Below are 27,303 nucleotides of genomic sequence, written 5' to 3'. Positions count from 1 at the left end.
AAACAATTGCTTTCCAGTCAGCGTAGGCTACAAGGTCTGTGACTGTGAAATCTACATACTCCTAAAGAGTTCGTACGGTACATCAAATTCACACGCGAATCAAGAGATCTTTGCCTTCTCAGTTGGCATATGCTGTTACAAAGCAATGCAATTACAACCCGGGGGCTCTTCTACATATCATGGATACAGGCCTAATTGTGATAGTAGGAAAATAGTGAAGATAAGTGGTTTCATTGAATTGAATTAACGAACGGCTCATCGGAGTAACGGTTGGTTTTTCGAAGTAACGGCTTATCGAAGTAACGGCTGGTCCTCTGAGGGACCGCCATCAGACTTTGAAGCTTTGCCATGCTTCTTTCGGCGGCGCTTCTTTTTGGATTTTGCGTGGCCACTGTCGGGGTTTTCTGATTTTGCGTCGTCCGTATCAAGGACGGCACCATTGGTATGGTGATGGTCGCGATGGCGATGACGGCCTGATGGATGTGATTCACCTTCTGAAGAACTGGAGCAATTTGCATGAAGAACAACTTTGCGGATACCATTGACATCTACGATCTGTTCTGTGATGCTTCCACTGCGCGCCGGTCCGCGGTGGTGGTAAATAAAGCCTGGTGTACCAGACGATTCAACACTGCCTTCGTCACTACTAGCCTTCCGCGTCGACCCAGAACACGGTTGATCTTCATGTTCCTCACGAACAGCCTCGGGAATGGAGACTTGGGGAAGGTCTTTATATTGCTGAGCACCGGTGCCTTTGCTCACACTGTCCTGCGAAGTCATGGTGCCGTAGCCAATTTTGAGAGCATATGCACCATCCTTGGCGTCTGTTCCAGCGGAGTTGAGCAAGCCCGCGCCTATGCCACCTTGGTATCCGGTAGAAGAAGGGATAAGTTTTTGGGACTCGGAGATGCTTTGTCCGGACTCGAAGTCGGTTTGTGCAGAACGGGACGGAGAGTTGCTGTTGCGCTTGATCTTGACGGCATGGTAACGGGTTTGGCGCGGCCTACTGGCCAGGTTAGAGGGACCAAGATGTTTGAGGTGTTCTCGAATCTCATCTGTGGTGCCGACTTGTGTGACCCAGTCATTTGCCGAGTCGGGATTGATATCGGGATTGGTTTTGCGAAGTTGAAAGCGGGGAAGCGGTGCTTCCACGGAACTGCGGCGGCGAATCAAGTCGGAAGGCTTGGGGAGAGATGATTGTTGTGTGGAATCCAGGTCAATCAAGTCGCCATCGGTGATAACAGAGGCGTTCAAAGGAGGCTCTTCGACGATTTTGCCTTTAGCGACACGAGACTTAGGTGCAGGTGTCATTCGTCGGATGGCTTTGTGGACATCAATGAAGACGTCAGATTCATCAATGATTTCTTCTCCGATCAATTCTTCAATAACATCTTCCAGGGTGACAACTCCAAGAGCGCCACGATCCTCACTAGGATATTCAGAGACAAGAACCATATGGGACTTGCCCTCTTGGAAGAAATTCACAATATCCAGGCAGCTGGTTTCAGGGCGAGTTTCAGGAAGTGTAGCCAAGGCAAAATCGCGGACACGTTTGCAATCTTCCGGGTCATATGTGATGAGCATCTTGACAAGGAGCATACCAACAAAATTCATCGGGTTCTCAGGGGCGTGAATGGGAATGCGGGAATATCCTTGGGAAAGAATGTGGTCCATCGTGCGTTCGTCCAAGACAGTGTCGGCAGACATAGTGAAGACATCTTCCATTGGTGTCATGATGCTCCCTACCGACTTCTCTTTGAGGTCGAGAACTGCACTGATAATGGTCACTTCATCGGAGTTGAGTTGTTCTCCGGCTTCGCCCAAGGTTTTGTGGAGTGTGACGAGTGTTTTCAATCCGGCCTTTTTGTAGATGGTACCATGGTCCTCTCCAAGCAGCCTATCCAGCAATTTTGCGATTGGCCAGGCCACTGGGGACATGATATACATCAAGACCAAGACGCAAGGTGCCATCCAGGCACCGATGGGAAGACCATAACGAACGCAAATCGACTGTGGAACAATCTCGCCGAAGATGACAATCAAAGCAGTACTTCCTAGCACTGCCGGCCAACCACCACCGAGTGTTCGGTCAAGGACGATAGGTAAGGTTTCATTTGTGATCACATTGCTGAGGAGGAGCGTGACAAGAACCCAATGTTTTCCGTGGTTCAAGAGTTTGAGAACGCTAGTAGCGTTTTTCCTTTCGTGCCCTTCGCCGGATGTCTTGATGACTTGGAGATAAACTTCATCCTGTACGACGAAGCAATCACGATGTCAGCCTGGTTCATCGGGGGATTTTTAGCCATGCTGGAAAGAGCTGACCTGTCCCATCAAGGCAATCGTAAGACCCGCAAATGCTCCACCGCTCAACACAAGAGCAGCTGAAAATCCTAAGTTAAGCCATAAACTCGGATCGCTCGGTTCCTTTAGTGGTTCTGTGTCGCGGGATGACAGAAAAAGAGGTGAGAAAATAGGCGCAGCAGTGGTGAAAGGAACTTGCGATATGGCGACGATGAAAAGCTTGGCCAGACTCAGCATCAATGGCCGAGCGGCAAACGAGCGGTATGGTGAAGAATTCATAAGAGGAGCGTGGGTGACCAACGGGACATGCTGTGATTAATGAGTAATGACCGTCGGTCGCGGCGAGGAGAGGGGAAGCGCAGATGGGGATGGGGCAGATAGAAGAGGGGGGGGGGAATAGATGAAGACAATAGGAAGGAAGGAGGGAGAGGGGGAAGGAACTTGGGATGAGGAAAAGCTGAAGGGCAATGACAGAGTGAGTGACCGAGCAGCAACAGGATGGCGGAGATCGGGGGTCCAGAAACGGCGGGACGGTGGCTTAATCAGCACCACCGAACCCCATGCCACTAACCGCTTTCGTAATATCCGCTGCCTCCGCCGTCTGGAAAACTGCCACCTGGTGCTCTAGGTCGCTCACTCTGTCCCGAGCCTCCTGGAGTTGCATATCCGACGTCACAGTCTGGCAAAGGACCTCTGCGTTGTGATCCAGGAGAACTCGGTTGTGGCCCTCCAACTCTTCGACGCGCTGCTGGAATCTCTCTCCGTCTTCAGCTAGCTGGTGGTTTGCGTCATCCAGGTCCCGAATTGTGTTATTCAGGACCTGGATCTCATCCTCAAGTCCCTTCCTTTCACTCGCAAGATCGATCATTTCGGCCTGCAGTGCGTCGTACTTCGCCTGCAGTTTCTTGCCGGCCCTTATGTAGCCGTCCCTCTGCTGCACACACTTGACGACTCGGTCGGTTTCCTTCTGCATCTCGTCGTCAAGCTGCTCGTGTGCTTCCTTCCTCGCTTGAAGCTCATCGGTGATCTCGGCATTGGCAGTCCGCAGCTCGCCCAGCTGCGCTTCCTTGGCGGCAAGTTGGTCCTTGAGGGAGGCCGCTTCCTGCGCCGCTCTCTCGGCCACCTCACGCTGCTGGGCCAGCGCGGTCTCTGCCTTTGCCTCGAACTCCGATGTTGCCTTCGCCAGTTTCCCCTCGTAGTCGGCCTTGGCTGCCACCAGCTCCTTGAGATAAGTCTGCTTCAGCGAATTGACACGCTCCTCATGCTGCTGGTCGGCAAACTCCATCACGCGTCTCTCGGCATCCCGCACTTGCTGCTGGGCCAGCTCGTGGGGGATGTCGGGGTTCGCCTGGATCTGCTGCCGGAGGTATGCGTTGTCATTGCTGAGCGCGGTGGCGGCGTCGTGAAGAGACCGAAGCTGGTCAGTTGTGCGGGCCACATAGTCTCGGGCCTCGCTCTCGAACCCGACCAGCTTCGACTCCCACGCCGCATTGACAATCGCCACCTGCGCAATGGCAGTGAATTTCTTTCCCGGCCGACCACGTTCCCCCCTTCCCAACTCCGTATTTTTTGGCCGGGGCCCAACGAGGACGTCCCTTAATCCCGCGAACGGGATTAATCTGGGCCTGATGCTGTAGGTATTCCAGGTCCTCGAACTTGCGCCGCCACTGGCGGCACTCGACGATGACCTGATCCTTCGCGCGCAGGGATTCCTTGATAGCCCGGGAGACCGTCGCCAGCTGAACGTCCAACTGTCGGACCTCCTTCTCGTGGCGTTGCTTTTCAGTCTCCCGGGCTATCTCGGAATCACGAACTCGTGCCTCCGTGCCACGGAGCTGCTGCTCCAAAACTCCCACCTGGCTTCTCAGCCTCTCATTTCTTCCAGACTCGGCCTCAATGGCCGAGAAATCAACGTCTTCTGTTGGTGTGACCACCAACACTGCTGCAGTCTGCAGCAAACCAAACACCCATGCACGGGGACTACTCAATGTTAGTCTCAATACTTATTTGGATGGGTATTTGGGTGGGTATCTGGATGGGTATCTGGATGGGTATTTGGATGCGACATGGGATGTGACTTAGGGGTTTTATTCAGATGGGTATTTGGGCAAGGCATTCTTGGAACCTCTTTTGGTGTCATGAGACATGACCCACAGGCTCGCCATACAGAGGGGACATATGAGGGATTGAACCTCCTAAACTTACCTGCTCATGGAGCAAATCCCCGCGACCGCCAGGGCGAACGAAACAACAACACATCCAACAAGCTGGCACACGTCGGTGTGCCAGTAAGCGGCCATGGCCGCAACAAGTACGAAGAAAAGGAATGTAGGAACAGACATTGTGTCGCGGTGAATGGTGCTTAAGCAGTAAGGTAAAGATGGGAAGAGAGGAGAAAGAAGAGAGAAAAAACAAAAACAAGAGTGGAGGTTTTATAGCAGTCCTATGCGTTCCTTCCTAAACTGAACGACTACCCATTCAAACGGTCCCCTACCCACTCAAGGCAACCTCCAGGCATTCCCTCACAAACAAAGAATAATACGTATTAATCAAGCCTTGTGATGCAATAGCATATATTGTCTCCATTGAGGATTATTGTGGAGTTGTACCTAGATTCAATAAATTAAGCTTTGCGGCCCGTGTGGGGTACATGCATGAACCGACGCGACCTAACCGTGCCAAGCCCACCAACACACTACCCGTGGTTGGTGGGCTGCACCGGATAGCAAATTTTCACCGGATAGCAAATTTTCATCTACACAACCACTTTCCATACATTTTATACCACCACCACCATGCCAGAAAATACTGAAAAAATCGAGATTCAAACCCTAAAGGCTGTTGAAGCCTACCACCAAACCGAGAAGCCCAATATCGCTAAATTGGCGCGGGAATTTGGCGTACCGTACTCCCGACTACGCGGTCGCGTCCATGGACGGAAAGACAATTCAACTATTGCTCGCCAATCTAGAGCTTTGAATTCAATTCAAGAAAAAGCATTGATTTCTTGGATCGAATCTCTACATAACGCCCACACTTGCACTACCCCTGAGCTTATTGAGCGTTCTGCAAAGCAGCTTTTAAAGGATGCTCAATCTAGCCGGGTCATTGGCTCTACATGGGTGTACCGTTTCATCAATCGACTACCACCACACATTCGCTATATTGATACTAAACCCACTGAAAAAGTGAGGGTTGATAGCGAGAATTTTGGTGAATTATTCCTTTGGTTTAATAACCTTCGATCGGTTATAGAACAATATAAATTCCAACCAAATGAGATCTTCAATTGGGACGAAACCGGCTACCAAATTGGCCAGGGAAAGCGCCAAAAAATCATTGCACCAAATGGTGTATATGCTAACCCTACCGGCGGTCAAAATGAATCAATTACTGGTATTGAATGTATTGCTGCCGATGGTTGGGTTATGCTACCTTGGTTTCTACCTAAGGGTAGCTTGTATATGGAGGAGTGGTATACCAATATTACTATCTCCGATTTTCGTATTAAACCTACGCCAAATGGTTGGATTGACGATGAGACTGCATTTGAATGGCTTTGCTCTTTTCATGAAGCTTCAATTTCTCGTGTTTCAAAAGGAAGGCCAAGGCTTCTTTTGATGGATAATTATGGTTCTCATACAACTATTGAATTCGTCAACTTTTGCAAAGAGCATTTTATTATACCAATTTGGTTCCTACCGCATACAACCCATCTCTGCCAACCACTCGATGGCCAAGCTTTTCAATGCTTAAAACATTACTTCCGTACGGCGAATAACGAAGTGATGATGTGGGGTGGAAGTGTTAGTAAAAAACGGGATTTCTTCCGGATTATCCAAAGGGTTCGAGAGCAAGCTTTCACCCAAAGAACCATTCGATCATCTTTTAAATCTAGGGGTATTTACCCTTTAGATCCAGAAGTCGTTCTTAGTCCTTTACGTCAAAGGGATCTCGAAGCTGAAGGGTCCCCCCTTAGGATTTTCACGCCATCCCCCCCCCAGAATTCACAAGCTCAGTCACCAATTCGCCACCAGATACAATTGAGCGGGTGAATAAGCTTAATACTAAGCTTATTAAGGACCTTGAGAAAATGGAGCATCAATCCGAGAGTATGAAAAGGCATATAAAGCGAAGTATGGACGCCAGTTCGCTTTTATCCCAACAGCTCACATTGATGAAGATGGAATTAAAGAAGGCTCGCGCTTCTATTTCGGAAGCAAGCGCTCCAAAAAATGGCAGGGCTATTCTTGGATCTAGGCGCTCAGTACTTGGCCCGGCCAATGCAAATAGGAAGATCGTAAAAAGGCAGGAAGCTGATTCTAAGAAGTTGAAGCGGTTACAGGCAAAACAAGCCAAGGATTTGGAGGTTGAACAGCAAGCTCAATTGGCAAGGGATTTAGCTGAAGCTGAGTACGAAGCTTCAATGGCGGCAAGAGATAGTGGATCCGGAAATTGGTATATAAATAGTAGTGGTGGTTACCTGTAAATAGTATTTAAATGCAGTTGTTGAGGTTGAATTTGCTATCCGGTGAAAATTTGCTATCCGGTGCAGCCCACCAACCACGGGTAGTGTGTTGGTGGGCTTGGCACGGTTATCGGCCTGACGTCACAAATGCCAAAACCTTTGGAACACGGTCATTCTCCCAAGCCTTGTCTACATACATAGCTATCACTGAACCAGGACTGTTTTGAATAGAGACCAATTTCTTCATTTAAATGGTTGCTAGTCTACTGAAAACTTGCTCGTCGACAGTTGTTCCCAAGCCCGGCGCTTCGGGTACATGTAGATATCCGCCTGAACCATCAATCTTTTGAGCAAGCAGCTCGTTTCGAATGCCATAGGAATCGGGGGAAAGTTGGGTCATCGGCTCTTTTGGATTGGACTTTTGCTTCACTTCGCTTCAGTTCCACGGAACTGCAGCAGAAGCCCGAATCGTAGCTGTCAGAGCAATACCATAGCCATAGCTCGAGCTGCAACATGGCATAACACGCACTACATGGTGCGACAATATAAAGGATCGGAAGTAAAGCAATAAGCATGATATTTGGCTTGACGTTGTCAACATCCCCTGTAACCATTATGTCGCAAATCTTCTTCCTCTCCCATTCTCTTTGTCCCCGAGCCACAGGGACAATGGCTCTTGTCTTGTCTTCAGAAGCTGTTCTGGAAATTTTGACAAGGGGGGAGCCTCTGAGGATGGCACTGCCCTTACTAGCTCCTCCACTAATGTGTTCTCGACCACAACGGTGTGTGTCGGCCAATTACATGGCCAGTCCCCCGGGGTTGTTGCTTATCTCTCTCGACCGAACCGTGGATTTTTGTCATGAAGGTGTTAAATTCCAAATTGAGCAACTGCTGTGCCTCTGGTATCGCAGCCGAGGCTGGTTGCCATCGGGAATCTGGGGAAGATTGTTTCATCGAATCAAAACAAAACGAGAGGTCCATACCAACCTTTATCTAGAACCGAGTGACACTGCTGAGCTGGTTGTAGACTGGTTGGCCTTCGGCTCGCCCACGAATATCCCAAAAACCAACGTCAATTGCGCTTATTGCACTGATAGATGTTTGTCGCTCCTTGTATTTCCATATTTCACCGAAGGGGAAAGGGCGAGGGTTTGGAGATCATTCATATGGCCATGGAATCAACAGAGTCACGTCCAATCAGGGTAGGAGTAAAAATTGTGTTCACCATCTCGAGGAGTTGTGGTGCTCCCTTGTCCCACCCAATAAGGCCCGTGCCTGTTTCAATGCACATCAAGCAGGTATATCCTGTATTAGGATCTCTATTTCTGTTGTCAGGGCCGGCACCGCAGACGACATATGGATTGACCGAGGTGATTCGCATCGCGTGTTTGTAGACCGGCGGAAAGGAGGAATGTCCGTGGAGAAATTGGCTAACGCTGAGTTGTGATATTCAATCACCCGAAAGGAATAAGGATAATGAAAGGAAAGGAGAAAAGAGCAAGGAATAAGCTTAGAAGTTGGTAAAATAGAACCTTGGAAACCAAATAGGTGCAAAGTAAAGATCAAAGCAAAATTAACAACCTGAGCCTCTTCAAACACTCCTTCTCCATACGAAAACATACGACAACATGCTCCTATCACATGGTGCTACAAGCAACTGCATTTCGGTACATGTATGGCGTTATGCCTAGGGACCACACTTGAGAAAGCTCGCAATTGAGCAACCAAAGCCCCGCCCTCCCCATATCCTGTGCTCGGAGCTCTTATCCCAAAGCAGTGACTATTTCGGTGTTTTGTTGATATGGAATTCTGACATTCAACGAGATTGCAGACAGAGAGAAACAAGCGGCCCAGACAAAGGTTCAAGATGCTCGCCGTACCCACGAACCACAAGAAATCCAGTTTGAACATTTGGTTGATCAGCTGCGTCGCATTTCCCGCTACACTGACTGCATCGACTTGGAGCTGGGAATGACGTTCCTAGCTACCAGAACACAGAACACGTCGCCACACAGAACATCGCTCGCAGCCTGGCCAGGTGAGGAGGACTTTGCTCTAGAGCACTGAAAGACCCAAGAAGGGGTTCACACAATATGTCTCGCTCTTAAGACCAGAAGGTTTACAACATGCCGAGGGATACGTTTGCTCGGGCTGAGATGGAAATTAATAATAATAGCACATCATTATGCAGCAGGTTTGATGCCCGATTCTCGTTTACCGGGCTGTGGTTTTCCCCTTGGCGGTTTACCTTGAGGGTGACTAGCGGTACATATTCGGCCGCAGGATTGGAAAGGTATGAGTGACAGGAAATTACATGTATTTATTCTCCTAGCAACAGGTTACTTCCCCGAGAGTCAATCAAGCGCTGAATGCAATAATTAGATTATGATTTATGCTTATATGTCCATCGTGTCACATATGTTTCGTGCGGTGCAATATTAATACAAGGTTCCGAGTATGTCACGATTTTGTCTCGCCGCCATTGACATTCTTCCAAGAGCCAGCGTAATGGTGTTCAACAAGATAAGGCCCTCTGTCCTCCGGGAAGCCACCCTGTCTAGAGGCAAAGGCCGCATTGGGCAGCACGAGCACGTCCTGAAAAATGGTGGGTTCTTTAATACCGGTTATATTCGCTCGGCCGAAAGGAACGCCCATTTCTTTTTCCAGGTTCTGCAAGATGGCAACGGTCATCGCCTGTGGACCCGTAACTTCCACCACGTCGCTGATCATCGTCATGTTAAGTTGGGTAGTAGTCACACCGTGCTGTGCAGCAGATGCCTTCAGTTTATTGATGACATGTTTGATGACCGCCACGATGTGGCTTGTCTTAGGTTTTGCCATGATCGTCCAACTCGAGAACTGGAACCCATCGAATTCCAAACCGACGACGACATTCGTTCTGTTCTGAAATTGTTCCGGGATCCAGGTATGAATTGGTCGGTGGCATGTCACGTCAAGATCGCTCCAAATTCCCCCGTCGACGTACAAGATCAATTGACGAAGGAGATCCGCTTTTAGGATCGGGACCGGGAGTGAGAGATAAAGGTCAAGGATCTCTGGGTAGTCGGCAAAATGCTCACGAGCGTACTCGTCTGCACTGTCGTCTGTGAGAATCTCATGTCGTAGACGTGGGTTCACATCCAGCCAACTACGGATGTCTCTCTGGCGGTCGTCGTTGATTTTCATTGAACCGGCCTTTTGCCAGAGCTTGAATGGGATTGATGGCTGGGCGTGATGACCATGAGAATTTGCGATTGGGAGGTAGCTTGGTATTTTGGGTTCTGATTTTGGTTTCGTCTCTTTAATGGGAAGTTCCGGTCGATTTGAGGGTATGATACCGACATCTGAGGCGACGGTAACATTGTCTTCGCTGCAGACGCACGATTCATGAGTAATAAGAATGCTTGGTGGTTGTTTTCCCAGGCTCGATGCAAGCCAGATAAATGAACAAATAAATAATAGCAGCAAACCGAGTAAATAGTGAAAGCGTCCCATCTTAGAGTGAACGTGATGGGACCTCTTGGGAGAAATGCGAACAAAGATGAGACATTCAAAAAGGGATCGGCCGATTTATTAGGAAAAAGTGTCTATCTCTTTGTTGAGAAAGATCCATCGAGGGCCCACAAAAGCTTGGCTTTTACTTTCTAAAGTTTCGTGCCGTTATCAGGTAGATCGGTGTGGTTTTATAGGTACATATGTACATATGTAGGATAACTTCCATTTTATACTTCGTAACGAAGCCAATCTACTTTTTTTGCGAGTAAAATGCACAGTTTTCCATCACGCAGAAATCATTCAAGGAACTAAAAATTCTAAATTCTAGTCTTCAACGGGGGCATTGGGCTGACAGCATTGTGGACATGGACCAAGTGTCGACATTAAGGGTCGCAGATTGGGTCTTTAATTGGTCCAATCATACAAGTCGGTTCAACCCGTGGTCCACGTTGTTCAAATTTTAATCTTCCTATATCGGCAATGTCTCAGATACACAGCACTTCTCATTTCTCGAATCTATGGAAGCTGTTCTCTAAATGGGGTATAAGTCTGGACCCTGATACCATTTTACTTGGCTGCATAAATCTGTCGATTTTTACAATCCCCGCAGTTTGCATGGCACAACAATATGCAAGATTCTCAAGAGAATACAAGGCATCTTTAGATTTGATACCAGAAAGATGAAATATAGACAAAGTCAAGCGACAAAAGGGTTGTTGCACAATATGAACACCCTGGGCACCTGGTGAAGGCCTGGCTGGACCTCCAGGGCTGCGACCTCGGGAGCCCGGGGCAAAGTGGTCGCTTAGTCATATTTGATGACGTCCACGGGTTCACCTCTAGCTCCGGATACGGGGGTCTCTGAAGTCCCGAGTTAACTTTAGCATTTGGAAGCTTTCACCTTTCACTCTCAACAATCATGGCTTCCAGAATTGCCCCTCAGATGTTCCGTGCATTCGGCGCTGCCCCACGAGCCTCGTGGTCTGCACAGGTGCCTCGTGCGCCCGCTTTCCGTCGCTTCCTCTCGGCCAAGCTAGAACAGCCGCGTCTGCGCCTGGGCTCAACTGGTACAGTCTCAACAGGATTGCATTTGCAAAGGTATTATGCTAACAACAGATAGCTCCAAACTTCAAGGCGCTGACCACCCAGGGCGAGATTGACTTCCACGAGTTCATCGGTGATAAGTGGACCATCCTCTTTTCACACCCTGCAGACTTCACACCCGTATTTCTCACCAATATACTTTATGAAGACATTGAACTAACATATAATTAGGTGTGTACAACCGAACTAGGCGCATTCGCCCGGCTGCAGAATGAGTTCGACGCACGCGGTGTCAAGATGATCGGATTGGTGAGTCCCCGCCATGTACAACTTCTACAGAGCCTCAGCTGATGTGCCCATTCTCTCCAGAGTGCCAACGAGCTCGGTTCCCACGACCAGTGGATCAAGGACATTAACGAAGTCGCCTCGACACAAGTCCAATTCCCAATCATCGCCGATGCCGACCGCAAAGTTGCCTTCCTCTACGACATGATCTCCGAGGACAGCATTGGGCAGAAGGAAATCGCGTTTACTATTCGCTCCGTGTTTATTATCGACCCGAGCAAGAAGATCCGCCTGACCATGATGTACCCCGCCTCCACGGGCCGAAACTCCGCGGAGGTCTTGCGGGTTATCGACTCCCTGCAGACCGGTGATAAGAAAGGTGTAGCTACCCCGATCGACTGGACCGTTGGTGATGATGTCATTGTACCTCCCACGGTCAGTACCTCGGATGCCCAGAAGAAGTTTGGTGAAGTTCGCGAGGTCAAGCCTTATCTGCGCTATACCAAGATCTAAAGACGTGGACATGTACCAACAACGGATGAAAATGAGCAAACACCATTTCAATGTCGATCAAACGGGCGGGCGTCGCGTGTTCTATTTCCAGTAATAACCCCGATGAACTATTAATGGAGTGAACTTGGACCGTGGGTTGCTCGAGAAAAGGGGGCGTGCTGGGTCGTGCTGGGTTGCATATCCAACTATTGTAACCCCTGACGCTATGTCTTTAGGGCAATGATAATCCGGTTAAATATGTAGGAAATACTACGGAGTAACTAGTAGTCCTTAGTACTTACGTTATGCCCTGAATCTATATGCACAGCCTATCACCATTATGATTTCTTGTCCGGCGACCCTCGGCTATGCAAGCCCATTCACTAGTAGACTAGTCACGGGTCGATCCTTGAACAATTCCAAGGTCGTGACAAGTCCTTAACTGCACTGCCAAGTGCAATGTGAACAGGATCTCATGACGATCTTCCTCGAATCCAGCAAAGATCATCCATGCATGAATATACATTTCCCCCGAGATGTGCACGCGGGCGTTGCTCCTTCCCCGATCCTAGTAGTTCCTCCGACTGTAGTTTTCTTATAGCCCCCCGGGGATCCTGTCAGTTTGGAATCCTGCAGATTCGAATCTGGGGGAAATAATGCACTCGCTCTCTTGACTAGCCAAAATACGATCTTTTCATACATACTTTCTTTTTTGTTTGCAAATCCATCACCATGACTCCTTGGGCACATCTAGCTCTAGTCTCTCTTTTAACCCCGCTTGTTCTGGCCTCTCCAGTACCAGACGAATCAGAATCTACTACACACCTGCACGAGAGAGCAGCAGAAGGGTATGAATCACCTCCATACTATCCCACTCCTCCGGGAGGCTGGGTTCCCGACTGGAGTGAAGCCTACTCCAAGGCTTATCATCTGGTCAGCAATATGACGCTGGCTGAGAAAGTCAATCTGACTACAGGAACTGGCTTTTTCATGGGACCCTGCGTAGGGCAGACAGGGAGCGTGCCTCGCCTAGGTATACCCAACCTGTGCCTCCAAGACAGTCCTCTGGGAATCCGCAACTCGGACCACAATACTGCCTTCCCACCTGGTATTACGGTTGGCGCAACCTTCAACAAAGACCTCATGTATGAGCGAGGTGTTGGGCTCGGCGAAGAGGCTCGCGGCAAGGGAGTCAATGTGCTCCTGGGACCATCCGTGGGAGCACTTGGACGCAAGCCACGCGGTGGACGAAACTGGGAAGGCTTTGGTGCTGATCCCACTCTGCAGGCCTTTGGAGGTGCCGAGACTGTGAAGGGTATGCAGAGCATCGGCGCTATCGCGGCTATCAAGCATTACATTGGTAATGAGCAGGAAATGCACCGCATGAGCAGTGTTGTTACCAAGGGCTATTCGTCTAACATTGACGATCGCACATTGCATGAGCTGTACCTCTGGCCTTTTGCTGAGGGTGTTCGTGCGGGTGTAGGGTCCGTGATGACAGCTTATTCCGATGTGAGTCCCTTCAATTCCATTTTTTGTGTGTGTTGCTGACATCTGATAGGTCAATAGCTCTTCGTGCTCTCAGAATAGCAAGTTGATCAATGGGGTTCTCAAGGATGAGCTTGGTTTCCAAGGATTTGTGATGACGGATTGGCTGGGTCATTATTCTGGCGTTGCGTCCGCCATAGCTGGTTTGGATATGTCCATGCCTGGCGATGGAGCAGTTCCCTTGTTCGGAGATTCATACTGGGGTTCTGAGCTGTCGCGTTCGGTCCTGAATGGCAGTGTTCCCGTGGACCGTCTCAACGATATGGTACGTGGTCCTCTGTGGGGATTTCCCTCGTGTCTAATATACGCGTCTAGGTTCAACGCATTGTTGCCACTTGGTATAAATACGGACAGGACAAGGACTATCCCTTACCAAACTTCTCGACGAACACCCAGAACAAGGAGGGCCCGCTTTACCCCGGTGCTCTATTTTCTCCATCTGGTGTCGTTAACCAATTTGTCGATGTGAGGGGCAATCACAACATCACTGCGAGAGCCGTAGCACGGGAAGCAATTACCTTGCTAAAGAACGACATGGACATTCTTCCTCTGCACAGCAATGGTTCTCTCAAGGTATTCGGCACAGATGCAGGTGGAAACCCAGACGGTCTCAACTCATGCACCGACCAAGGATGCAACAAAGGCGTTTTGACTATGGGCTGGGGCAGTGGCACAGCCAGACTACCCTATCTCATCACACCCCAAGAGGCAATCTCTAATATCACTAAGAATGCCGAGTTCCACATCACCGACAAATTCCCCTCGGACGTTACCGCCAATTCCAACGATATCGCTCTTGTTTTCATTAGTGCCGATTCAGGCGAAAACTATATCACAGTCGAAGGGAACCCGGGAGATCGAACCACAGCTGGACTTAATGCTTGGCACAATGGCGATGATCTCGTCAAAGCAGCAGCAGAGAAGTTTTCCAATGTAGTTGTGATTGTCCATACTGTCGGGCCCATCCTGATGGAAGAGTGGATTGAACTCAAGTCCGTAAAAGCAGTGGTTGTGGCACATCTTCCCGGACAAGAAGCTGGCAACTCCCTTACCGATGTCCTCTTTGGTGACTATAGTCCAAGTGGCCACATGCCATACACCATTCCCCGCAGCGAAGATGATTACCCGGATAGCGTGGGCTTGATCAGTCAACCATTCGGCCAGATCCAGGACACCTACACAGAGGGGCTATACATCGACTATCGCCACTTCATTAAGGCCAACATTAAACCTCGGTATGCATTCGGTCACGGTCTCTCCTACACCACCTTCAACTTTTCCCAGCCTTCGCTATCGACAGGAACTCCACTGGACTCAGTCTACCCAGCTGCACGACCCACCAAGTTGCCAACCCCCTCCTACAACACCAGCATCCCGGACGCATCGGAAGTCGCCTGGTCCTCTACCAACTTCACTCGTATCTGGCGCTACCTCTATCCCTACCTGGACAAGCCACAGTTGATCACTGCAACGAAGAAATACTCCTACCCGGACGGCTACAGCACCGAGCCGCACGCAGTCCCCCGGGCCGGGGGTGGCGAGGGCGGAAATCCCGCTCTCTTCGAGACTGTATTTTCGGTCCAGTTGGACATCCGGAATACGGGTAAACGAACCGGCAAGGCTGTCGCCCAGCTGTATGTTGAGCTTCCGTCCAGTCTAGGACTGGACACGCCAGCCTTGCAGCTCCGACAGTTTGAGAAGACGAAGGAGCTTGCGCCTGGTCAGAGTGAGACTGTTACGCTGCATCTTACTCGGAAGGATGTTAGTGTTTGGGATGTTGTGATGCAGGACTGGAAGGCTCCTCTCAATGGAGAGGGCATTAAGATCTGGGTTGGGAATAGCGTTGCTGATCTGCCTGTTCTCTGTGTGGTCGGAGGAAAGTGTTCGATTCAATAAGGGAGCGTTGATGCTTTGCGATGAACTGTTCACTTGGTTTGCTTGTTTATATTGGCTTTTTGTTTGTTGTAAGACTCGGTTTTCAATCTATTGTTACCCGTTGCATATATTTATGTGAATAATCTTGATTTTTCTGCTTGCGTTGATTTGACTGGCTCTTGAGTGTTGTGAATATTTGTTTTCCAATCTGACATAGCAACTTTGGAAGATATGATGAGTCTAAATCCATCCAACAGAGGTGGGTCGCCTCATAGTTCTAAGGTTTTCTATGTCTAACCTTAATTTAGCGTCCCAATTATTCCCTCGTCGTTGGATTTGTGTCAACCTTCATGCTTCATATAAAATTTACAGAAATAATGAACAAATAACATCGCATAAACAGATAAATACATTGCCAAGAATCTATACGCTATGTACATTCTCAACAACCGGCGTCTTCTCAACATTCAATCCCGTCTTAGTCTCAACATGCTCCTTATTCAACTTGGTCTTCAGAATAAAAGCCGAAAAGAAGACCCCAACAGCAGACATGCACGTATAAAGAATCCACATATTCCTCAAACTCCAAGCAAAAGCCTCCCTAACAGCAAGCAACTGCGCCGGATCGGTAATGAATTTAATCGACTCGATACTCGCAGCCGCGGAATCCCCAGACATCTGCGCCGCCATGCTGGCCGACATGCCAGAAGCCAACAAGCTGGACTGTTTCTGGCCCATACTATTCTGGAAGACAACGCCGCCAATCACAATGGAGGCCGCGGTTGCCATGTTTCGAATGAAGCCGATTGTTGCCGTCGCGGTGGCTGTGTCCTCCTGAGAGACCATGGCCTGGATGGCGATGATGGGTGTTTGGAAGAGGAATCCGGCACCGAGACCGCTGAGGATCTGGTACCCGACTATCTCGCCGACGGAGGATCCCACGCCCAGGTTGATGTACAGCCCGTTCCCGATGGTCAGTAGTACTAGGCCGATCCAGATCAATTCGAGGTATCGACCGGTGCGGTGGATGATTGCGCCGGTGAACATGCCGGAGAAGGCTTCCATCACGACAAGTGGGAGGATGAGGACACCGGAGCCCATTGGTGAGGAGCCGTGCACGGATTGGAGGTAGAGGGGGATGTAGTACTCTCCTGCGATGAAGACCTGCAGGTTTGTTAGTGCTTTGAGATGGTCGAGGGAACGGAGATACTAACAAAACCATGCGCAAATGCCACCAGCAAGGTAGCAATGTTAGAAAATCGAGCGAATATATCCATAGGCATCAAGGGATACTTTGCTAGTTTCTTCTCGCTGTAGACGAACAGCAAAGAACATAGAGATCCGAAGACAATCAGACAGATCACCTGAGGTGATTTCCAGGCGAAAGCCTCGCCGCCAAAGTCCAATCCCAATAGAAGCATAAGAGTAAGACCCAGAACCGAGAGGCTACCGAACCAGTCAATGGCGCGGACGCCATCCATGATTTTCGTCTGGGGGTTGTGCACATCCAAGAAAAAGAAAAGGAGCACAAATGTCACACCCGAGATGGGTAGATTGATCCAGTATGTCCATCTCCAAGTGACATACTGGCTGAATGCGCCGCCGAGCAATGGTCCAACACCACCAGCAAAAGCCCACATGACCTCCATTAGGCCGAGATATAAACTGCGGTGTCTGTTACGACATAGTCAGTAAAAGCCCTGCATAAAAAGTATAGACATCCACAAGCAGCCTGTCCAGGGCATAATCAAAATATCTTACCTAACACTGAACAAATCCGAAATAATAATCGTAACCAGCTGGAGCAAACCACCACCAGCGACACCCTGCAGCGCACGACCCGCGATTAACATCTCCATGCTAGTAGCAGCAGCACAAATAATGGAACTGAGGAAAAACCACCCAACAGCCAAAAGCAAGATAGGTTTCCGCCCCCAGATATCAGAAAGCTTGGCCCAGATACATGCGCTGGCGGCGGAGCTGAGAAGATACGCTCCGCCAATCCACGTATACCCAGCAGAGGAGTGGAAATACGCGGCGATTGTTGGAATCGCTGTAGCCATGATCGTTTGATCTAGTGCGGCGATAAACATCGCTAACTACATAGTGGAATCAGTAGATGAATATGCGGTTTTGGTTTCGGCGTGTCTTACTGAAAGCGCTACCATGATTGCGGTAACTTGGAGTTTGCTTCGCCCTTTAGGGGCTTCTTGGATTCCCATTGATTCTGCCATTGCTGGTAGATCTGGAGTTTTTGAAGATTTCAGTTTTTGAAGTTGTAAGACTCGAAAATATTTTTCTCCCCGCATCAGTTTTGTGGGGCACGGCCGCTCATTTGGTACATGGTATGGGTAAAGGGAACAAAGAAATGGGCACTAACTTTTAGTATGTTTAGTATGAGATATATAGATGACACTGATCTTGAATGAGGGCGAGGTTGAACGTTACAGTTGGTTTACATTGCAACATTTTTTGAATGAATCCCACAGTTCCAGTTGTCAAATCGCTACAAACAGTACGTTCTGGTTCAACGCCAGCAAAAACAAATTAAAAAAAGAGCCTCCCAGTAAAACCATAACCACAAAAATACCCAACCCAATCCGAGCCGAATTAACAATTCCCTAAACCTTCCTGGCAACCGTAACCCCAAAGTTAACCAGCGCCGTCGCATTCTGACAATGCGCCTCAAACTGGCGAACCAACCCGTCAACAATCCCACGTGCCTGCACGATATCCTCAGCTTGACCAGTAACAACTATAGAAGGCGGGGCCAGCGCACGCATCACACCCGCGACCCATTTCTGCGCGAAAGGCCGCATATGGTCCTTCCCAGCAGTCGTGTAGGTCTCACGGACGACATCGGCGAACCCGTTCGCAGAGATCTCGTCGTACACGCGCTGTGGAGCAAATGGCCATAGGCCTAGTTTCAGCATGGCCTCGATCACGCATTCCCGCAGTCGGGTTATCGCTGTCGGCTCCGGTGTTGCATCTGTGCAGAAGGCTGTGTGGTCGACTTCTTCCCATTGGATCCAGCCGTTTGGTTCTGGGGTTGTTAGTTGGGGGTTCAAGTTTGAGAATAGATTTAGATATTCTTTTGGTGAGGGATGAGAGATGAGAAGGGGAGGGGAGGGGAGGAGGGGGGGGAACATACTTAGTAAAGCGCGCGCGTTGGCGAGTACCCGTATGTAATCGGCTTGTTTCAGGCCTGCTGTTAGGAGTCGGATGTGCACGAGATCGTATCGGCCACGGTGCTCTTCTGGGAATGGGCGCAGTGCATCGTGGACGCTTAGTGGGATTGGCTTTTGGCCAGGTCGTTGGATCTGGTGGCCTTGCGGGTATTGGGCTGAGGAGATATCGAAGCCGTGGAGGTAGACTGACTTGTTGGGGAGAAATTTGGCGACATCTTCGAGCCAGACGCTGTGGTGAGTTAGCTTCTGCGGCTTGGTTTCAAATTAAAAGAAAAATGTCAGAGAAATCAACATACCCAGTGCCAGTACCCAAGTCAGCTACTGCTGTAAGATCTCTTGGAATCGACGGGTGAATGAGGTTGGAGAGTTCGACGAGAAAGCGATGTTGGTCATTGAGACTACATAGTATGAAATGTTAGCAAAAGCCAAAATGGGGGGGGACCGAACTGTCGGGTCGGGACATCTGCAAGGGCCCCAAGGTTGCAGGTGACAGGGGAGATCTTAAGATGTTTAATCTTCCAGGGGATATTTGGGATATTTCGGATAACTTTCAAGGGTGATTTGAAAGATTTCGGGAAATGATTTGAAGGTGTGACATAGTGAAATGACCTGAATAAAACACATACCGTTTAGTCTCCGCCTGATCTCGATCCAGCAGGTAAACTGGACGAGAAATGCCACCCATATTGACCAAGATCTTAAAAAGTCTGGAAAAATGAGAGAGAAGTTTCTGAAACGAGAGAGAATTCATTTCGGGGTATAAGGGAAAGTGGAAACACAAAGGTGACCGGCACCTTCTTCTTATATGTACCTCATTTCAGATCTTTGCTAAGATCCATGATTCTCTCCCAATCTCCATGACAGCACACAAAGAAAATCATCCTGGCTGATCCCCACAGGATAGCCACGAACTAGTAGACTCCCCCGGGCCACGATCGAACACATAATCGACCCATCCAATACTCTTCTTAGATCTTGTATTGAAGGTTGCCGGGGCTCTACGTAATGTCCTCTCAAACAAAGCCAGCATCATGCATGGAAGCCCCTATTCGGCTTAGAACCGAGTTTCTTTTAGGCTAGCGACATCCTAGCCGGTGAAACCCAGATTTCAGCCAATGTCCAGACAGCATTCTCCTTCCTGTGGAGGGGCGGTGTTTATACGAGACACCTGTCGGTAGTGGAATTGGGATTTGGAAATGCAAAATCCCCGACGTAACACATGGGAAGTTGGAGTGTACTCCGGACAACGACGGAAAATTGAAGAAGGAAGGCCGGGGGGTTATACTCGCCGATGGAGACGTCGCGCCTTCCCTAACTTCTCGAAGATGGACCTGGGGAGTTCTCTGAACCAGAATTTAAACAGGAGCTGATCGATGTTATGCCTCAGAAGCCTAACGGCTTAATGGCTTCAGGGCTAGACAATTTCCATGCGGGAGCACAGGTTGGTCTGAGACAGTATGGAGTAGGGGGAAACGGTGAGATGGTCTGTTTCGGGGCGTTTGTCTTTGTCTACGGAGTATGGCGTTAAAAGGTTAATTGGGAGCTAATCTAGAGTGTCTCTCTACAGACTATCGGTCTGGAGGATTCCAGATGTAATGGATGAATGCCCAGGTAAAGAAAGTCACAGCCCCAGAAAAGATACACTTCAAATGCAATTCAACAGAATTATAATTTTACAAAATGAGACCCAAAAAAAGAGAAGACACCACTCAAGCCTTATCCACCAAATTAGCAAACACATACCGGAAAATCTCCCGGCTCTTATACAAATTCTCCACCCGCATGCGCTCGTTATCCAAGTGGGCGTTGTCACTCGCCTGGCCACAAGGCAGGTTCGCTGCCGGGGCCGAAAATTCCTTTTCCAGGAACCGGATTGTCGGGATGGACCCGCCTTCACGAATGAACATTGGTTTCACTTTGGCTGCACCAGAGGCAACAGCTGGTCCAGTTCTCGTGGGGTTTACGGTATCCGGATCAGACTTAGCCCGGGTTGGCAATGCAATTGACTCCTCAGACGATGTCGGTGTGCTTTGTGTGAGGGTGGAAGACGTTGGCACAGTGGCGGCTGTTTGCGTGGACCGTTTGCGCGCGGCTTCCTTGCCCGCTGATGAGGTCGTTGTCGATGTGATTACCCGTTCAACATGCGAGACCATACTGTCGGAGGAGTCTTTGCGGCGCAGTTCGGGGATTGGGCCCGCGCTAGGTTTGGGCTTGGTCGCTGGGTGAGTGTTTGTGGATTGTGGGATGGGCGGGTATTGGCGTTCCGGGTCCTCTTGGGCCGGGGACCACGCTGCGGTGATCGCCTCTGACAGCGTGGCGAAGATTTCGTTATCTGGGTCTCCGAGCCAGGCGTCGGATTTGCCGGTGATTTCGACTGTGAGGTCGTTTTGTGAGTCGAGCAGTGCGAATTGCTCTTGCGCATAGGCGGTGAGGTCGGCTGCGACTTCGTCGGCGTGTTGATCCGGTACGATACGGATCGATAGGGTTGCTTTGGCTCGGCGAGCGATGGTCGTTGCGCTCTTGCTTCCAGGGACTTCCACCGAGTGGACGGTCAAGGCGGGTTCACGCCAGCGATGCATCAGTGACTTGATCAGCGCCTGGCTGTCGGGGATCTCTGGATGCTGCAGAAGCAATACATCGGCAATAGCCTCGAACCGCTTCTGTTCGGCGTCCGTGAGAGGCCTGACAGCATCGTGGAAGCCAGGCAGATTGATTTTGCCTTTTCGTCCCACGATGGTAGACAGAAGCATGGCAATATCCTTGACTGGTTCATCCAGCAATGTACTGCCGTCGATACCACTGTGAAGATCAGGGTGGTCGCTTGTAACGACTAAGTTGGCGTGCACGACACCGCGTAGCCCGTAAGTTAGGCACGGGTTGTAGTCATCAAGCCAGTAACTGTTGGCTAGTAGAACCCAGTCCACGGATCCGATCTGAGCCTTGTGCTCACGAACCGTTTGGTGGAAACCTTGGGATCCGGACTCTTCCTCACCCTCAATGAGGAAGACGACGTTGCATCGCAAGGTCTTGGTCCGGGCGAGATCGGCTGCGGCATACAGTGATGCCAGAATGGGACCCTTATTATCAGAGACACCACGGCCGTACAGAAATCCGTTAATGGAAGTGAGCTGATAAGGATCCGTCCTCCACTTGGGTCGGTTTGTCTCTGCACCCACAACGTCATAGTGGCCATAGAAGAGAATAGTCTTGTCCACCTTGTCAGGTGAGGTAGCGTTAAATCTAGCAAAAACAATGGGATTGGTGTCCTGGCCGGTAGTCAGGAGCTTGGTCTTGGCACCGAGGTAGTTGCAGTGCCGACGAAGGAAAGCAGCACCCTGGTTGCATTCGCCAGCGAATTTGGGACTTGCTGAGATAGTCTTGAAAGAGACAAACTTTGCAAGACTGTTGACCATTTCGTCTGGGTAAGATTTAGCGAGTGTTCGGCGCGAATAACCTGTATTGGACGTACCGTTGCTGATCGGAGGCAGCTCTTCCTGGGCCATAAAGAATTCAGTTAAATCCCAGATTCCTACTGAGTTGTCATTTCCACCAGTGGCATAAATTTGGCGATCCTTGAACCGTCCGGCAGCCGAGGCGAGCATAGTGCCTTCATGAGCAACCCAGCCACCGACCTCTTCGAACCGGGAGTTGAATTTCTACCAGAGGTCAGTAAATTCGATTCGAAGGTGACAAAAATATAGATCAGTACATACCTTGACCGTTCCACTAGAGTCACCACAGATAGCGACACCCTGGATGACGTGCACAGCCCACAGGTCTCCAGTATGTCTAGTGATCCGCTTAACGAGCTGCTGAGAGTCCAAATTCCAGATATTAAGGGCGCCGCCAGCCAAACCACAGTAGAGTAGTGATCCCTCGACGGCAACACTCAACACTGCATCTCCATTCTGTAGCTTGGCAATCTGGGATGGAGCGGCGCCGGGATCCTGGCCCAGGCGCCACAACTTCACCACACCATCGCCCGCACCAGTCAAAAGAACCTCCTCGGAAGGAGCGGTCTCGACCAGGCCCTTGACTAGAAGCATCGAGTAGACGTAGCCATGATGCGCGAAGAGCTTATGATGATCCCGCTTGAAGCTCAACACACGACCACCGTCAGAGAGGGCACCATCCGACGATCCTGTCGCACGAGTACCGTCCGGTCCTCGGGAATCAAAGAAGCGATGTGTCCGCTTAGATGGATGGGCAGACGATGCTTGGTTCAATGTTGACCCTTCCTCGGAAAGATCACACCACTGTCCGAATTAGAATGTCGCTAAATAGGGGTGCAGACAAGGGTCAGGTACCTGTATACTTGTGTTCTGCGCACCACAGTAAATAGTTTGGTTATCGGATGAGTAGACTACTGTAAATATATCACCCACGTCGTGGTGTGAATAAATCGAGTAGAGACGTTCAAATGTTCGCGTGGACCACACCTATCCACGTCATTAATCCCTGTTCGTGTGATTCTTCACTTGCATGACTCACATTGACCACGGAGTCGCCCCCGCTCGAAAATAGTAAATTTCCATCTTCAGAGAGATAGAGGCCTAGCACACTCTCTTTGTGTGCGTGGACAGATACCACGAGATCATATGTTTCAAGGGACCACGCCTGAAGAAACGGTTAGTGTCGAGCCTTGGCGGTAAAAGAACATCACTGTAGACATTTTGAAAGAAGAATTCAAACTAACTTACAACAATATCTCCTCCTTGGAGACCAGCAAAAACACAATGTTCATCGACGGCTAGAGCGAGGACGGAGCGACTGGCGAGCACGCGGTGGCCGATGCCGCAGTCACTATTTGGAAGGGCACTGGCATCAACTTGAGTATGAGAATCAGAGTCCCAGGTTTTCTGATCCTCCTCGGAGGTGCTTTCTGATTCTACTAAATCCATGATCAGTCCAATGTGCCTTTGCAATAGTTTGCAATGGTTTCCAATGTGTGGAGAGTAAAGTGATGTTGGTGTTCTCGGGTTCTCTCCGCTTCAAATCAACCAAACAGAACACTGAAAATCTCCCGAATTCACTCCATTTTGTTGAGGTTGAAGAGCTTTAATGTTTTTTAAACAAAACGAACGAATATAAAGGAATATGAATCATCAAGGCGGTATGGGAAAAAAAGCAATAATAACAATAAGAGGATATTGCACCATCGATAAAATATTTGACTCACCATCCCTAGCATCCCTTTGATTCCGGCAACAAGTCCTTCTATATAGAAAAAAGCATCAGTCGTCGAATTAATTTGGGTGGGCTTGTTTATGCCACGGTCGCATGTCCATTCATCGAGTCTGAATATTCTTGAAATCCATAACTATGAAACGCACCTTGGCTCCCACAATAGCCGTGCTAAAGGGGTACTGGAGCGACGGCTAACCATCATATAGGGGATCAGGATTCAAGATAGATTCAAGATAGAGTTGAGTGAGTTTGGAATATCAATGAAAACGGTACATGAAAAAGCACAATGAAATGTTCACCGATGTTGATCTGCACTTCAAACTTGAAACATTGGAAGCTGTTTACTGATAACTAAGGGAGAGAGATACCTACATGTACTTTGTAGGTAACTAACTAATATCCTGCCCGAGACCTACTGGGTACAACCCCTGATGGCTTTCATCCTTCAATTCTGGACTAGAAATATTGGCCTGCAGGTGCCCATCTGTGATCAATGTCCAGGGTCATCTTACAAAACCCTCGAAAATGACTCGGAATCGAGTGATACAACAGTAATGGCGCAATTATTGGTCTTGAAATCATCATTGCGGGAATATACCTCGAATAAGTAGATACACAATATATATCCCTGAAGGAAAAAAAAGAGATAAGTCTCCGAAGCCATCAAACCGTCCTCACATGTTAAAGCCTCAGCACCGCCACACATGGCTGACCTGGCTGACATTGTCTGGCACCAGCCACAGTGGCGGTGACCCCGGTAGCCAATCAGATATCAGATGTCACCGCTCTTTGCACACCTTCCTCCCTGGGAGCCATACAACATTGACTAACAGCTGATCAACTGCCCGTGCAGACTATGTACCTATGTCAAAGAGCCAGGGATTATTTCTTTTCCATTTTTTCCTTCGATGGATCTAAATATAATAATGTGATCTCGTTTTCCCTTGAAATTCTCTTCCGGGTCCCGGCACATTGCAGCTATACCGCAAAGATCGACTTTGGCGCCCAACAGCATTTGAGTGTGATATGTGATGTGAGCTCATCGAACCTGCCGAGCCTTTGATACGTGTCTGCCTCCTAAAGTGGCATCCAATTACTCTGCCCTATAGTTCCTGCAGCCTGGCCCTGTTCGCTGCTCTGCCCAACGTGGATGCGCTTGATCCCCAGCCTCCCTGGTCCGCATCACTTCTCCCACGCCTTAAAACCTCGCTGGGACGCCTCCGATCGGACCTTTTGCGCTGATCAAGGCCTGAGGTTAACAACCCAACTGCCTTAATAACCGTGAACTGTCCAGGGCTGTACCTTGCTTATTCTTTTATACCCTGCTTGGTTCTTCATTTGTGATCTATACCCCGGACATTTCTTTTTAAAACAATTTTTTTTTTTTTACTCTACACCGCTTCCTTGTCGACCGTCGATCTCGACCATCTATGACTGATTTTCGGTAAGGTCGTAGCAACGACTTACTATTTGCTATGGCGCCTTTTGGTCAAACGATCGCTGTGATTGACAAGTCTGGCAAAGTTGTCAGCACAGTAAGTTCGATGTCCGGAACTTCGACCCCGCATTCTGACAAGTATTAGAGTAAGCAACTATTTGGTGTTTTCAGCCATGCCAAAAACGCATATCGCGAGCGCAAGTCCGCCTTCCAATCAGAACGCAATGCAAAAATTGCGGAGCAACAAGCACTCGAAGGACTCGCCAACTATCAGATCGATGACGCGCCGGCGCCGTCAGTAGCGGCCTCTCGACGAAGCCGCGGGACTCGGTCAAGACATCACAGCGGCCGCAGTCATCGTGCTTCGTCCCACTACGATGATGGACAGACAGTTGTATCGCGGCGGGAATCTCATTACGAGCCCCCGCAGACAATCGCCCGCCGCCATACCCATCACGACGTGTCAGTCCGAGACGCCCCTCGCCCATCAACGGCTCGGTCAAGATCTGATGCGCATATCGACATGGATCTTGCATATGGGGACGCCTCTCATGCAGCCCTATCTCGATACAACCCCCCAGAGCCCAAAAATGACCAACAACAGCTTGATGGTCTTGTCAGCCGGGCACAGTGGCTTCTCGAAGAAGCACACTGTGTGCAACATGGTGCTACCGCGACTATCGCCCATCTCCAGAAGAACCCAGATGCCATGGCCGCCGTCGCCTTGACTCTAGCGGAGATCAGCAACCTGGGGCGCAAGATGGCGCCCGCCGCATTAACCACGCTCAAGTCAGCCGCGCCAGCCGTCTTCGCTCTTCTTTCTAGTCCTCAATTTCTCATCGCTGCCGGAGTCGGTCTAGGCGTGACGGTGGTCATGTTTGGAGGATACAAGATTATCCAAAAAATCAAAGGCGGCGCTATCGGGGAAGAAGGAAAGCCCCCCGAAACGGAAATGGAAATGGAAGAAATGATGGAGTTCAACACAGAAGATCTCAGTTCTGTTGAGATGTGGAGACGCGGCGTCGCTGACCAGCAAGCCCACAGCGTTGGAACATCTGTTGATGGCGAATTCATCACACCCACCGCTGCGGCCATGTCGGGTATCGATGTGACGACTGCTCGCGCTCGACGAGATCCTCGTTTCAAATTCGATGAAGATGCCTCGGTCGCTTCGTCCCGTCGCTCCCGCCGTTCGCGCACCACCCGGGCTCCGACACATGCGCCGTCAGAACGACACGAACGGAGATCAAAGGCTCCTTCAGAGGCACCGAGTGGATTCTTCGGACGAAGCTCCTCCAGGTCCAAGGCGCCATCAGAGGCCCCCAGCAAAGCGCCTAGCAGAGCACCAAGCAGAGCTCCTAGTCGAGGTCCTAGTCGAGCTCCCAGTCACGCCCCCAGTCGCACACCATCTAAAAAACATAGCACCTATGTCTCCGAAGCTGAGAAACGACCAAAGGAGAAAAAGAAAGGTCCCAGCCGGTTACGACTTATGTTCACCTCTTCATCTTGACACCCCAAACCTCGCGCCACCCGACAGAACGATAATTTGTACATACATATATCCACCCTCCCCTGATGACATTAATGGGTGGAGATGCACTTCATACGACCCATGCAACCACTTTGATCTACCCAACTCTTACGACGACCCATGACTTATGCGTCACTTCCCTCATTCAATCTTTCTTCTTTTGGCTATGGTTATCGCCTACTTTCTTTTCTTCTTCTTCTTCTTCCAACTACTTACAGCAATGCAATCCCTTCACGCAAGCATATTTTGGCGTTTGCTGGCCACATCTGCTGTATTATACACCCACCCAACTAGGAAAAAATTAGATAAATTACATATCTTCTAAAACAGAGATCTTCTATCGTACATATGGTTTGGCCGAGTGGTCTAAGGTGATCGACTAGAATCAACAGTAATCAGCTCCGTTTGTGGGCGCATCATGCAGCCGTCGTTGCTTTTTTTCGATTTCTGT

General features: G+C 49.6%; 10 protein-coding genes across 10 annotated transcripts; 4 read left to right on the top strand and 6 right to left on the bottom strand.

Moving 5' to 3' along the window:
• Nucleotides 1-291: 291 nt before the first annotated feature.
• On the bottom strand, nt 292-4,643 carry N7471_005545 (putative DUF21 and CBS domain protein (Mam3); the record flags this gene model as incomplete). The annotated part of the gene is made up of 5 exons (XM_057278264.1): nt 292-2,250; nt 2,323-2,610; nt 2,873-3,805; nt 3,861-4,281; nt 4,507-4,643. 5 exons carry the CDS (start codon nt 4,641-4,643, stop codon nt 292-294), a joined length of 3,738 nt encoding a protein of 1,245 aa, XP_057137874.1.
• Nucleotides 4,644-7,016: 2,373 nt separating this feature from the next.
• On the bottom strand, nt 7,017-7,527 carry N7471_005544 (uncharacterized protein; the record flags this gene model as incomplete). Its single annotated transcript, XM_057278263.1, has 2 exons — nt 7,017-7,198; nt 7,221-7,527. Coding segments are annotated over 2 exons (489 nt in total), but the record flags the coding sequence as incomplete, so codon positions are not given.
• Nucleotides 7,528-9,229: 1,702 nt separating this feature from the next.
• N7471_005543 (glycosyltransferase family 32 protein) lies at nt 9,230-10,264 on the bottom strand (the record flags this gene model as incomplete). Its single annotated transcript, XM_057278262.1, has 1 exon — nt 9,230-10,264. One exon carries the CDS (start codon nt 10,262-10,264, stop codon nt 9,230-9,232), a length of 1,035 nt encoding a protein of 344 aa, XP_057137872.1.
• Nucleotides 10,265-11,183: 919 nt separating this feature from the next.
• Nucleotides 11,184-12,106, top strand: N7471_005542 (peroxiredoxin; the record flags this gene model as incomplete). The annotated part of the gene is made up of 4 exons (XM_057278261.1): nt 11,184-11,331; nt 11,385-11,488; nt 11,540-11,617; nt 11,678-12,106. The coding sequence occupies 4 exons, from the start codon at nt 11,184-11,186 to the stop codon at nt 12,104-12,106; spliced, it is 759 nt and encodes a 252-aa protein (XP_057137871.1).
• A 711-nt stretch (nt 12,107-12,817) lies between these two features.
• N7471_005541 (beta-glucosidase) lies at nt 12,818-15,529 on the top strand (the record flags this gene model as incomplete). Its single annotated transcript, XM_057278260.1, has 3 exons — nt 12,818-13,597; nt 13,647-13,898; nt 13,949-15,529. 3 exons carry the CDS (start codon nt 12,818-12,820, stop codon nt 15,527-15,529), a joined length of 2,613 nt encoding a protein of 870 aa, XP_057137870.1.
• A 402-nt stretch (nt 15,530-15,931) lies between these two features.
• On the bottom strand, nt 15,932-17,742 carry N7471_005540 (MDR family MFS transporter; the record flags this gene model as incomplete). The annotated part of the gene is made up of 4 exons (XM_057278259.1): nt 15,932-16,672; nt 16,723-17,182; nt 17,270-17,607; nt 17,662-17,742. 4 exons carry the CDS (start codon nt 17,740-17,742, stop codon nt 15,932-15,934), a joined length of 1,620 nt encoding a protein of 539 aa, XP_057137869.1.
• Nucleotides 17,743-18,129: 387 nt separating this feature from the next.
• N7471_005539 (putative LaeA-like methyltransferase) lies at nt 18,130-19,381 on the bottom strand (the record flags this gene model as incomplete). The annotated part of the gene is made up of 4 exons (XM_057278258.1): nt 18,130-18,551; nt 18,660-18,925; nt 18,993-19,094; nt 19,323-19,381. The coding sequence occupies 4 exons, from the start codon at nt 19,379-19,381 to the stop codon at nt 18,130-18,132; spliced, it is 849 nt and encodes a 282-aa protein (XP_057137868.1).
• Nucleotides 19,382-20,405: 1,024 nt separating this feature from the next.
• On the bottom strand, nt 20,406-23,597 carry N7471_005538 (glutamine amidotransferase subunit DUG2; the record flags this gene model as incomplete). Its single annotated transcript, XM_057278257.1, has 6 exons — nt 20,406-22,114; nt 22,166-22,352; nt 22,410-22,952; nt 23,004-23,135; nt 23,188-23,313; nt 23,397-23,597. 6 exons carry the CDS (start codon nt 23,595-23,597, stop codon nt 20,406-20,408), a joined length of 2,898 nt encoding a protein of 965 aa, XP_057137867.1.
• Nucleotides 23,598-24,739: 1,142 nt separating this feature from the next.
• N7471_005537 (uncharacterized protein) lies at nt 24,740-25,125 on the top strand (the record flags this gene model as incomplete). Its single annotated transcript, XM_057278256.1, has 2 exons — nt 24,740-24,916; nt 24,967-25,125. The coding sequence occupies 2 exons, from the start codon at nt 24,740-24,742 to the stop codon at nt 25,123-25,125; spliced, it is 336 nt and encodes a 111-aa protein (XP_057137866.1).
• A 233-nt stretch (nt 25,126-25,358) lies between these two features.
• On the top strand, nt 25,359-26,831 carry N7471_005536 (uncharacterized protein; the record flags this gene model as incomplete). The annotated part of the gene is made up of 2 exons (XM_057278255.1): nt 25,359-25,418; nt 25,467-26,831. The coding sequence occupies 2 exons, from the start codon at nt 25,359-25,361 to the stop codon at nt 26,829-26,831; spliced, it is 1,425 nt and encodes a 474-aa protein (XP_057137865.1).
• Between the last annotated feature and the right edge of the window lie 472 nt (nt 26,832-27,303).

This window comes from Penicillium samsonianum (assembly GCF_028829775.1).
Source record: "Penicillium samsonianum strain IBT 33392 chromosome Unknown utg000003l_segment0_segment0, whole genome shotgun sequence".
Taxonomy (NCBI): Eukaryota; Fungi; Ascomycota; class Eurotiomycetes; order Eurotiales; family Aspergillaceae; genus Penicillium; species Penicillium samsonianum.
The sequence above is the reverse complement of the archived record's forward strand: the minus strand, read 5'-3'. Positions and strand labels throughout refer to the sequence as shown.